The sequence below is a fragment of the Zalophus californianus genome, chromosome 12, assembly GCF_009762305.2.
Source record: "Zalophus californianus isolate mZalCal1 chromosome 12, mZalCal1.pri.v2, whole genome shotgun sequence".
Lineage (NCBI taxonomy): Eukaryota > Metazoa > Chordata > Mammalia > Carnivora > Otariidae > Zalophus > Zalophus californianus.
This window is the reverse complement of record NC_045606.1, coordinates 90,608,590-90,621,627: the sequence shown is the minus strand read 5'-3', so window position 1 is coordinate 90,621,627 and position 13,038 is coordinate 90,608,590. Positions and strand designations below refer to the sequence as shown.

The window sequence follows — 13,038 nt, the reverse complement described above, 5'->3', positions numbered from 1 at the left end:
TCCCAACTTTATCCTTTTTATGAAATTTATAGATGAATTCACAGTATTGCAGATCGGACCTGCTCTTGCTAAGGAGCCAAGAGGGATTGTGAATGTAATGAATGACAGACTTGAGATTCCAAAGAATTTAGATGGTGAATCATGGTCAGATCATAGCAAGAGGATCTTTAATTGAAATTAATGTTAATTCCTTCAATGTAGCTTTCAAACAAGGTGCTCAAGAACAGGGACATCATAAATTATATTATTGGGGGGGTGAACCAACAATTAGAATAAGGAATAATAATTTTAAAATGGAAGAATTTGATGAAATAGCCTATTGAAAATGACTGGGTTGATGGCCCTGTAACTTCGGTTGTTCAAGGTTAAAATAGATCACATGAAGGGATGCTCCTGGAGCACCATACAAGGATGGAAGCCCGGAACCAAATGCTCTAAAGACTCCTTCCATCCTGGAAATGTAATAGTTCTACCTTTATTTAATTCTAGCTTAGAGACTGATGTACTAGGAAATTTCTACCAATTCCTATCAGTAGAACCTTGAAGATTCTTCTCCGTTCTAATTCATCAGGTTTCCACTGCAGCTTCATATTTTGTATGGCAATGGTGTGAACCTGAGAATCTGGCGTTTAACACACACTCCTCATGCTGATCCCTTCTTCCCTTATTGGCTGGTAAATTTACAACCCCCAGAACCTTCCTGCTTGGCTCTCCGATTTTCCTTCTAGGCAGATGAATGCTGGGTAATATTTATTCATTCATTCAGTAAACATTTGTTACTATCTACTATGTGCCTAGTATAGTTTTGTTGAACACATTAGCTACGATAGAGCTCATGTTCTAATAAGAGGAGGAAGACAAAAGTAAATAGACAACATAATTTAGACAATGGGAAGTGCCATGAAGAAAATAAAAGTTATATGTTAGCCAGGGCTGAGAAAGGCATTTTAGGGAGCGTCAGGGAAGCTTCTCCGAAAAGCTGATATGTAAAGCAAAACCTGAGTGATGAGAAGAAGCAGAGTATATAGGGCCCACTTTATAGGATCTCTCCAGAATGGCTTGGCCCCACTTGTCCTCCTACCCCTTTGTTCATTCTTTTGGTTAACAGAGAGTCCCCTCCATTGACATTGACATTGTCTCCTATTCTACCTCTGCCAGCTTTCTCAGTCTCCTCCAAGGTGGGCTGAACTCTGGCACAGCCTCCTTTGAGATGGTATTGGCAGGAGATTCCACAGCAGGGTGCTCAGGTCCAACCGGTATCTATCCTTAGAGGTTCCTCCCATCACTTCCAGGAAGGGATGAAGAGTCCTGCTGTGGGGCAGGGGTCTGAGTTCCCCAGCGGTTGCCATAATGAGCCAGTAACACAGTCAGTGAGTGAGGGCAAGTTATTCCTTAAGGGACAAACTTCAGCCAGTGAGAGACAGGACACAAGAAGAAAGTGGCAGCGAAATTCTTCTTTCTCCTGCAGACAGAGTGTTCCCAGCTGCAAGGAGGATGTAAATCCTGTCTGGAAGAAGTTCTGGTGACCAAGCAATCAGGTGTGTTTATTTGTGAGGATGCAGTCATTCATAACTCACCATCTTGAATTTATTTTCCCTCTTTTTCTGCCTTCTTCTCTTTTCCCTTCATCAACTGCTGGGATTATAATTCCCCATAAAGTCTTGGCTTGTGAGATTTACATAAGGATCTGTTTTTAGGGCACCCACACAAAAACAAACATCATGGAAACATTTGGGGGGTAGAGCCATGGTTCCCAACTGTGCGTGGAGGTGTTCAGGTTTCTGCAATGAATTTACAGGGGCATTTCAGGACATTTTAAATTTTCAAGGGAAACACAGAGATATTCAGCATCTGTTAGATGCCGTGCAAAGTACTAGCTCAAAGTAGTTGACAGTTTCAACACCATATCAGCACTGCTTTCTTTCAATGATTTCATTATCTTGGCAAAGCTGGATTTTCAGTGCTTGCTCTGATAGAAAGCAAGACCAGGTACAGGAAATGAGAGTGGTGGTAACTAATGGGATTCCAAGTTTCGAGAAGTTGTGCCATGCCTGTTACTATCCCATTGATAAGGAATTTTGGCTATTTAAGAATGAGATGCAAATATCATGATTTCCTTTCAATTTACGTGTACTATTTTTTTTTAAACAGCTGTTAAAGTTGTTAAGACATAAATGCTTCTTAAATTGTTAGCACCTAACTGCCTAATCAACAGAAATGTTAGGTTCTTCTTTTGGCCTGGGATTTCCAGGAAAATTAATTACTGAGACACTAAGGGTCCTGTGAACTGAGAAAGTTTAGGAAGCTCTGAGGTAAAACATTCCAGGCAGCACAAGTAGTAAGTGTTAAGATTGGAAGGTAGGAATAAGCCTACACACATCAGCTTAACTCAGCTTTTCCCCTTTGGTGACAGTATTTTCAAAAGCGCTATTATCTTTAGTTTGGTCTATACATAACTGAGATCCTAAGTGTGTGTGTGTGTGTGTGTGTGTGTGTGTGTGTGTGTGTGTGTGTGTGTGTGTGTGGTTTATGTGTGTTACTTGCTTTTTAAAAGAAATGATTCTGTGTTATTTCCTGAAAATTCCCAATCACTACAAACATTTTTTTTAATGTTAGCTATAATGTTCTCTTTATTACTTTATTACTTTAAACTCCCAAAAAAAAAAATCGTTCTTTCTCTAAAATTCCATGCTTGAAGACTTTTTGATCAGGCTAGAATTTGGAGACTCCAGTTTGATATTTAGGACGGGGATGATACCTGTTTTTGAATGAACAGGAATTGATCATAGAAAGGTGAAATAAGAAGCCCACCTAATGGGGCATGGCTTTGGGTTCAGTGATGGAGATATTGTCTAGGTGAGGTCTAGGATTAGAAGCAGGATGTTTCAACATACCCAGAGAAGCTTGTTCTCTTGTTTATGTACTTATGTTATGCAAAATCATACAAGATGCATTTTTAAACCTGAATGATAATTTCCTTTCCTGTGATTGGAATGCTTTTGACCCATTTCCAAGGATTCCACTTTAGAGTCAAGGTAACCAAGAAGCTGATGAGTAATTACAAGGTTGCCTAGTGACCACTGAAAAACAAAAAGGAAAATACACTGTCTAAAAAGAATAATTGCTATTTTAAGTAACTTCTTAGAAGGCCACCTACAACAATTCATTTGTTTTATGCTGGAATTATTTGTACCTCTTGGGTGTAGGGTTTCTCTCTTTCTCTCTATTAAATTCAGAGATCTGTTTGTAGGGCACCCACACAATGACCATTTACCTAACCCTATTTTCCTTTGCTTAGCAGCCCATCTTTGTTGATACACTCTTTATTTTGTTTCGATGTAGTGTTCCATGATTCATTATTTGCGTATAACACCCACTGCTCCAGGCAGAACGTGCCCTCTTTAATACCCATCACCAGACTAATCCATCCCCCCACCCCCCTCCCCTCCAGAACCCTCGGTCTATTTTTCAGAGTCCATCGTCTCTCATGGTTCATCTCCCCCTCCGATTTCCACCCCTTCATTCTTCCCCTCCTGCTATCATCATCATCATCATCATCTTCTTCTTCTTTTTAACATATATTGCATTATTTGTTTCAGAGGTACAGATCTGTGATTCAACAGTCTTGCACAATTCACAGCGCTCACCATAGCACATACCCTCCCCAATGTCTATCACCCAGCCGCCCCATCCCTCCCACCCCCCACCCCCCCAGCTACCCTCAGTTTGTTTCCTGAGATTAAGAATTTCTCATATCAGTGAGATCATATGATACATGTCTTTCTCTGATTGACTTATTTCGCTCAGCATAACACCCTAGAGTTCCACCCACGTCATTGCAAACGGCAAGATTTTATTCCTTTCGATGGCTGCATAATATTCCATTGTATATATATACCACATCTTCTTTCCATTCATCTGTTGATACACTCTTTAAACATGCAAATATACAGCTTATTGGTCCAGTTAGCCTGGGACCTGTTAGCTGGGAGCATTCCTGTTAGCCTGGGAGACATACTGTCTCCTGTCGGTATGTATTGATTTAATCAGATAAAAACTCAACCTTCTACTAGGACCATTCTACTCTGCCCGAGTGTCACTGCTTTCTTATACATTTTCTCTGAAATACTGTATCTATAGATATCGTCTTTTTTCCTGTAAATGATAGTATATTAAATACTCTGAACTGTTTTTCTTTTTTTAACTTATTTTATTTAAATTCAATTAGTTAACATATACCGTATCATTAGTTTCAGATGTAGAGTTCAGTAATTCATCAGTTGCATATAACGCCCAGTGCTCATTACATCCCGTGCCCTCCTTAATGCCCATCACCTAGTTACCCCATCCCCCCACCCATCTCTCCTCTAGCAACCTTCAGTTTGTTTCCTAGAGTTAAGAGTCTCTTACAGTTTGCCTCCGTCTCTGATTTCATCTTATTTTATTTTCCCTCCCTTCCCCTATGATCCTCTGTTTTGTTTCTGAAATTCCACTGTTTTTCTTTTTTTAGTTAACATTTTTGAGATTGTTTTATATTATTAAATATCACTTTGCCTTATTCCTCTTAATGGCTACAGAAAATTCCATTGTTTGGATGAATAATAATTTAGGTAATTAGTCCTATTTTAACAAACATTTAGGTTGTTTCAGTCTTAAATTTTTGGTGTACACCTATAAGACTATCAGAGGACAAATTCCTAGAAGTGCAATTCCTAGGTTAATTAGGTTGTGCATTCCAAGTATTGATAGATATTGGCAAATTTCCCATCAGAGAGACTGTATGAAACTGCACCAATAATTTGAGAAAGTGTTGGTTTTCCTAATCCATCATCAATACTGTTATCAGACTGTTTATTCTAAAAAATGACATCTTATTATAGTTTAAAATTGAATTTCTTTTAAAATGAGTGAATTTGAGCAAATGTTTATATGTTCAAAACCATTTGTTTTTCTTGTCTAAGTCAACGAACACTTAATGACGGCCTACACTATGCATAATTGTTATGCTCCTTATTGGAGATACGGTGATAAACAATATATAGCCTCCACAGACCTATGGGGGAGACAGACCAATGACCAACTGTTACAGTGGTCAAAGTTTAGTATAATGGTATAATGGGAACCTGTTGGAGGCACACCCATCACAGTCCAGAAGGAGATCAATGGGGCTTCTAGTGGGAAGAGACTTGTAAACTCAAATCTAAGGCAGGTATAGTCGTTAGCTAGGCGAACACTAGGGATGGGAAGAATATGGAAAAGGAGGCAGCAGACCTATGTGTGTAGAGATGGGAACAGAAGGCACCTGGGACTTGTGCATAGTCCAGTTCAGAGTGGCACTGTCAGGATAGGAGGGAGGGGAGGTGGCAGGGTGGGCCCTCCACCCACTAATGTGGCCTTGGAAATCAGTTCAGGGGTTGTTTGAACTTTGCCATGACAGTATGTTGTAACTGGAAGATTTTCTGATAGAGGATAACATAGCAGAAGTATCTTAGGGGGTTGAGCTAGAGAATTGATTGGAGAAGGTATGGTGAGCATTTAGGAGGCTGTCCAGTAATTCAGGGAAGATGATGTTTCCTCGGTCTTAGAGATACACTAGATATTCGTAGATCTCCTTTAACATTACTATGGAAGCACTGAATTCTCCCAGTCCCCTCTGAAGGTGAGGTACACTGTACAAGGGTGAAGAGCAACCACCCAGAACCAGACAGCCTGGGTATGATTCGTGGCTGTGCCAGTTTCTAGTTGCATGAGTCTGAGCAATGGGGGAAGTTACTAACATTTGAGGGGTGCTGTGAAGATGTAGAGAGAGGCATGTGAAGCACTTAGCACATCACTTGTCTTATAAAAATGAAGGCTTAATAACCACTAGCTGTTTTTATCATTTTTAGTATTACATGCCCTCATTCCACTCTAGAAATGTCCTGATCTTTGGCTTATTATAATGTGCATATGGAGAGAATTACAGAATTTGGAATTTCAGAGAGATTTGAGATCTCTTGTTCAATCTCCTAATTCTAGTTATGAGAAAATAAAGGGAAAAAAAATCAAACAATCGTTTGTGGTTGCACAGCGCCGACCTGAAATTCCTCACTGGTTTGGTTCTTTTATCACAGGTACATGTAGGTATATATTTTGGTTACTACACTTAGCCTTTAGTATGGATCTTTCTCCTCTTTGTTGACAGCAGCGATTTCTTGGGTGGAAACTCCAATTTGGAAAAACAATCTGGCTTACACACTTTGTAGTGCATCATTCAAACCCCATAGAGCTTTGCATAATCTTAGAAAGAAAAACTCAGAGTGAAGTGGATGACTAAATCTGTAGATACTGCAAGCTTGGGCTGTTTTTTAGCAGTGGGGGCTGACGTGGTTCAAAGCCCCTCCTTGGGTGAGCTCCTCCTCCTCTCCTGGCTCGACCGGGCAAAAGCACCCTGCGCTCCCATCCTCACTTTTGCCTCCTGGATTCTCTCAGCCTTTCCGTTTCCCTGGGGCCCCTGCCATTCCATTCAGTCGAATTAACAGCTGTTTAGGGAGAGCCTGCTACGTGTAAGGAAGACTCTGGGCTGGCTGGGGGATGCAGGCATGAAGGGGTCCCAGCCCTTGCCCAGAGAGAAAGGAGGGAGGCGCTTCGTCCATATCCTAAACTTGACATCCCCGTCACCGCTTACTTTACCCTGCGCACGAATTCTCTCCCGGGTTCGCACCGAACACGCTCCTACATCCCCCAAAGGTTTCCCGCCTGGGGCGGCTCCTGCCTGGCTCGAGCTCCGCACAAGCCGCGAGCGGTGGTGGAGAGAATGCCGCCCGGGGCATCGGGCATTGGACACCAGGGCCCTGGGACCAAGGTGGGCGCTACCGCTCAAGGGCTGACTGCCTGGGCAGGGCACCTCGCCCGTCCCGGTCCCAGCCGTCTCGTGTATTAACCAGGGCGCGGCACGCTTCCCTCTGAGTTTCCCTCCCGGGCTCCCCTCTCCCGATGTCTGGGTTCGTGCCACGCGCCCCGCGCCCCGCGCCCCGGCGGGCGGCTCCTCGTTCCCTCCCTCAGTCCTCCTCTCCCGCAGCCCGACGCCTCAGGGCAGAGTTCAGGGTCAGCTCTGGCTCGTGCCCCCGATTTAGGAAAAGGCCAGGGGGGCTGGAGAGCGCGGGTTGGCAGAGGGGAGGCAGAGGGGGGCGGAGGGAGGTGGCCTCTGATTGGTCGGGGAGGGGGAGTGGAGGCACGGAGTTTCCCACAATGCCCCGGTGCGGTGCAGCCGCGGATGGATGCTGCGGGAAGGGGCTGCCATTTGCTGCCCCTGCCAGCGGCGCGCGGACCTGCTCGCTCTCCTGCAGTGGCGGCCGCCGCCCGCGCCGTCAGCCGGCCGGGCCTCTGCAGCGCCGCCGCCTCGGCTCCCTGCGCGGCCGCCGGAGCGGTCGCCATGAACCCCAGCTCCTCGGCGGGAGAGGAGAAGGGGGCGACGGGCGGCGGCAGCAGCAGCGGAAGCGGCGCCGGGAGCTGCTGCCTGGGCGCCGAGGGCGGCGCAGACCCGCGGGGCGCGGGGGCAGCGGCGGCGGCGGGGGCCGCTGCCCTGGAAGAGCCCGCGGCCGCCGGCCCGAAGGAGAAGGACGAGGCGCTGGAGGAGAAGCTGAGGAACTTAACTTTCCGGAAGCAGGTCTCTTACAGGTAGGCGCGGGAGCCGAGGCGGCGGGGAGACAGGTGCCGCCGCGGGGCTGAGACCCGCTCTTGCCCCTCACCGAGGCGCTTCCCCGGAGTTGGGGGCACCTGGCGCGCTCTCCCTCTCGCTCGCTCTCTCGCTCTCTCTTCCTCTCTCCCCCTTGTGGGGAGATGTGTTTTCTTCTCATCCCAGCCTTCTGGGCTGGAGGGAAGCTAGGTGCGCCCGGTTTCCCTCTGGAACAGGACAGAAGACTGGGTCCCTGAGGTCAGAACAACAACAAAAAATGCGTGTGCGCGCCGGCGCGGGGGCGGGGGCGGGGTGCAGACACAGATGGAGATGCCTAGTTTTCTTGAGAGAAGTCTTCAAAGTTGTCCCTAAGCCGGTGTCATCTATAACCACTCCCCCTACCTTCTAGATTTCCTTGGATGAACCTTTGGCACTAACTTGATAGTTGAGATCGCCCTACAGGCGGGATAGAACAGCACGGTCCTGAAGAGAAGTCCTTACGGGAAGTTGGCCCTGCACCGAAACCTCCCGTGAAGGAAGGGTCGATGGGGATCGAAGTCTGTAGATACCCAACTGGTTAGGGGGTTACCTGTACGTGTGCCCTCTTCCCCTCCCCTGGGTGTGCCCAGCAGGAGGAGGTAGGGACCCACTGGCAAGCCAGGGGTGAGTGCGAGAATGGGACCACGCTTGCCCCTGGGGATGGATACATTTGTGAGACAAGAACAGGGTAGGGTAAATGGCCACCAGATTATGATAAAGGATTACCCCACATTGTCTCAGGATGTAAATATGAGAAATGAGGATTCAGTAGGTTCTCCGCTGCTCCTCCCCACCCCCATCCCCAGGCAAGAATAAAGATTTTGAGAGGTTCAGAGAGTTTCAGATTACCCTTACTGCTTTGTTAGTTTGAAAGCCAAAAAAAAAAAAAAAAAAAAAAAAAAATACATAAGCATAGAATTACAAAAATTTACACTTGCTAGGGCTCTGAGCATTTCTTGAAAAGGGGTCAAGAACAACATTACTGTGACCCTCTCCCTTGAGCCAGCAGTCCTTTCCAGAAGCCCATATAAAGTATTAAGCCTGCCCCACCATGTGCTGTTATGTAAGCAAAAGCAGATGACAGAGGTGTGTGGGTTTGTGAGGGTGTGTGTTGTATTTATGGGGGCATGTGTGTGAATCACTGGGATCCCCATAGGCATTGCCTGGACAGGAAGCCCCAGGCACTAGGGCATGTGCTCTGTGTCTTAAGTGTTGGTTGGCTTCTAATGACTCAGAAACGGTCTTCTGGGTGAGGTTCTTGCTCCCGCATCCCTCGCGTGCATTTTGTTCGCTGTACATTGAGGGAGTTTCCCACTTGACTTGCTCTTTTAGTTACTCACGTAGATCAGGATCAAATGAATCTTTCTCTTTATATTTTCTGGTTTCTAAAAATAGACAGGTGCTGGAGAGTGGGGTAGCTCTAGGGAGGTATGCTAGGACACGGGCAGTTCTACTTCCTAGTAATGATGGCCTGCCTGGCCCTTAGGGGAACAGGGACTACATTCAGCCTAATTTAGGAACTGTGAGTTGGAGGGCAGTTGATTACATTAAGCACATTGTGGGTCTGGGCTCCTGAGCTGAGAAACTCTCATGTGTTCCTGGTATTCATCAGATTCCTCACTACACTAGGTAGGGCTGCAAAGCCCAAGTTTGCAAGGGAAATCATTTCAGCTTGCCTCTTGGCCGGGGTCATCCTCTGCATCTCTCTCCTGGACCTGGGTACTGTGTGAGTGGGACAAGGCTTTCTGGATTGCACGCTCACACATGCATGCGTTAAGTGTGTGCACACAAACGTAGACTTGGACACAGCATTTTTTTTATAAAATAAAAATAATGATACTGCATTTGCCTTACAATCCATAGAGGTGGATCCCACTTTGTGAACATTTCCTTTTAAATAAAGCTTTACAATCTCCAATTCAGGGAACCACCTGCATCAGCATCACCTCAGAGGGCTGGTTAAAAATGCCTGCCACCCCAGACTTACAAAATCAGTCTGTGGGTGGGAATTTTCAACAGTCTCCTCAAGCAATATTTAAGCACATTAATATCTGAGGATTGCTGCCTTGTTTTTCCCCAAAGGCTAAACAATTGATCTTTGAGCTCATAAACAGTGCCCAGCCAAACAAGGCCAGGTGGTCCCAAAGTCAGAGAAAGGAGAGTGAAAAGATAGGCGATTTCATCTGGCCCACATTTGTCCTGGGTAACCCTCAGAGGGTCTCCATTTTGATTACTATTATTATTTTTTTAAGAGTCATGGTGAACGGCCTCCCCACTCGCCATGGCAGCCATTCCTGCTTGATTCAGCTGTAGCTGGGGCCTTGACCATTTTGTTAGTGGGTTAGTAAGTGGTCTGTGAGGAAAGTACAAGTCTGGCTGGAGTTGGGCCTTGGCTCCTCAGGGAGCACCACCCCACCCCACTCCCGGGGCCACCCAAGGACAGGGCCTGGTGGGAGTTTGTGGAGAGAGGTTGGGAATACCTCACAGGATGGAGCCTGAGCCAGGGGGTTCAGTTGGAGAGTGAAGTATGGATGCTTGTGTAAGGGGGGGTCGTCTGAGGTGGGGAAGAGGAGATGTGCAGGTAGGTAAAAAATATCTTTTGAAGAACATGGGTATTTGCAGAATGACACTTGACAGGAAAGAAGAAGGGGGCTTGGGGAGAGGGTGTGCGTGTGCGTGTGTGTAGGGGGGTCTCATCTGCTCCTTCTGTTGCTAAGGAACATATAAGCTAGATTTTAAAAATAAATGAGGAGTGGGTGGGCATATGCAGTGACTCCTGTCTTTTTAGGAACTAGAGCCCTTTACAAAAAACCTTTAAATAACCATTTCTGGAGGCAGATTATTCATTTTGCTTGACTTTTACTTTGTTAAGTAAAATAAACTCCTTTATATACCCCTAGATTTCCCCTCATTATCTTTTCTTTCTTGGCTTTTTTTTTGGGGGGGGAACCATTTTTCCCATGAGGAATTTTCCTTTATGTCAGATTCTGCTCCCCTAGAGCAAATAGTCTCTGTAGACTGTGAAGCTAAAGGTTTTAGAAGGCAGTGCAAGTGAGCTGGTACTTTTCTCTTAAAATTACTACTTCCTTTTTCTTTGCAAATTATCGTGCTGCAACATGATACATATGTGCCAACGACTATATAATGTGTAGGAACTGGTGTTTTTTTTTCTTAACTGCTGTAAGAATTCCCATTTAAGTTAGTAAAAAAAAAAAGTCTTTCAGAAATACACAGGGGAGGGGAAGGAGAGGGTAGCTGATGTTTATTGTCTTCCGTGTACCAGGCACTGAAGTAACTGTTTGTGCATATGCCATCCTATTCACTTGTCATGAGAGTCCTATGATGTGATTATGGTTATTTCTATTTTATAGACAATGAACTTGAGGTATAGAGCTTGGGTGTGAGGCAGACTGGAAACCCAGATCTGACTCTAAAGGGTTCTCTCTTTAGACCTAGACATTCATTTCAGGTTCGAAGTCTCTCCACAGACTTGTGTGGTGTGGAGTGTAAGTGTATGCATGTGCGTGTGTGTGTGTGTGTGTGTGTGTGTGTGTGCAGTGTGATCTGTCTTTTCACCTTCTCTGTAATATGCCATGGGTCATCATTATATATTATCTCTTACACTTGTTGGGTCGTATCACGCTGGCTATATAATTTTAAGGAATCCCTCCTTTATTTCAGAAATGAAAATGAATGTAAATGAATGATCACCAAAACATATATTAGTTTTGCTTCGTAGAGCAAAACCACCTACATGACACCTGCCATCATTATGAAGATACCCATGTTAGAGTTTTATATGCCTTTGAATAAAAATCGCACAGATGTTATGTAGGTGTACCTAGATCCAGTGAAGAACTGGCCTGTGTGTACCTCCTTGAGCAGCCCAAAATAAACGATGGGGCGTGATTTCACTGGTAAGAAGATGTTCAACTACCATTACTTTTAAGATGTTGATAGTATGCTTCAGCGTCTCTACTTTTACACCAGAATGGTACTGCCAAACCCTCCTTACAGGGACATTTTGGTATGAGATAGAAGGAGCCAGCAGGATGGATTAAAGTCCTTAGGTTAGACAACTCGGTAAAAAATGATTTATTATTCTTTGCAGGTTGATGATAAGAACATAGTATTTCCATTTTTGTTTTGTCCTTCAAAGCAAGATTATGTGATTATAAGAAAGACCAGTGGGATGTAGAAAGCCAAATAGGACTGCATGTGCCCTGTTTTTTTTTTTTTTGCACAAGAATCAGTTGTGTGGGGGGGAAGTTTGCTTCTCCTGGATATCAGTGTGCGGCATCCTCCTTTGTAAATCAATTTTATTTCTTTTATGTTTTATACATTTGTTCACTATTTAGAGGCTTCAGGATCAGATGAAAACTGGTTCTAATTTAATGTTTCCTTCCTCAATAATTACTTAGGACTTGGCTAAGTGTTGACTTCCTCAATCAGGACACCAACTAGGCAAGAATGCACTTGAACCATCGTCCAGAGTACTTAATCTGCTCTAGTTGATCTTCCAGAGGCTTGGTTTTTACCATGGGAGAGTGACAGCCTTGGACCGTGTGGCATCAGAGGGAGGAGGAGTTGAAGGGAGTTTTGCTGGTGTTCATTTCTGCTGTGGCAATGACAACATCGCCTCATAGGGACAAATTAAATTAGAGTAGAGCTAACTCTTTGGAACATTTCCCTCTCTTAATATGAGAAAATGAGGACTCCCAGTGAGGGCCCAGGCTGGCTACACCTTCCCTCTCCAGCTGGGCTGGGCTCTGGGATACACATCCTTCAGGCAACCCTGAGTTGTTCTTGGAGTGGGCTCAGAGGCATTCACTGCGTGAAACTGGAAGCATCTGGAAGGACCATTGCCTAGATGTTGACATGACATTTACTTTCTTACTTGGGTTTATGTTGATAACGCTGATCCTAATTACTTTTTCTGAGACCTTATAATTTTAGTTTTAGTTTATAGACCTTATAATTTTAATTTTATTTTGGCATGCTCCAAATTAATGGTGGATAACTGGGGGATGAAGGTAAGGAGCGAAACAAAGTCTAAGCTGCAGAGTTCTTTCTTTTTTTTTTCTTTGAAATTTAATTTGCATGAAATAACTATAAAAATGGACTAATTTCACATTGTTTGAACTGGCTGGAACTATTTGAACTGTTGGAATTGTTTGAACTGGTTGGAATGTTATGCCTACTGCAAAGCTTAACAAACCAATGCAATGTAGAAGAAGATTAAAGAAATTAAAAATGCCAAGTTATGTCTGCTTGCACATAATGCTCCCATAATTCCTCTCTGGCTTGTTTACCAGGCAAACTCCTTCTGAGGAGTAAGCTCC

At 44.7% G+C, this 13,038-nt stretch overlaps 1 protein-coding gene across 9 annotated transcripts in view; it reads left to right on the top strand.

Annotated features, from left to right (window-relative positions):
* The first annotated feature begins 7,255 nt into the window (after positions 1-7,255).
* Positions 7,256-13,038, top strand: part of DGKI (diacylglycerol kinase iota) — a 453,056-nt gene continuing 447,273 nt past the window's right edge. For 7 of the 9 annotated variants that reach the window (XM_035723279.1, XM_027573716.2, XM_035723281.1 and 4 more), the window contains exon 1: positions 7,256-7,659. In XM_035723279.1, the coding sequence (XP_035579172.1) occupies positions 7,256-7,659 (404 nt within the window). The remainder of the gene's footprint in view (positions 7,660-13,038) is intronic. The other 2 variants (XM_027573722.2, XM_027573724.2) reach the window with 1 other exon arrangement.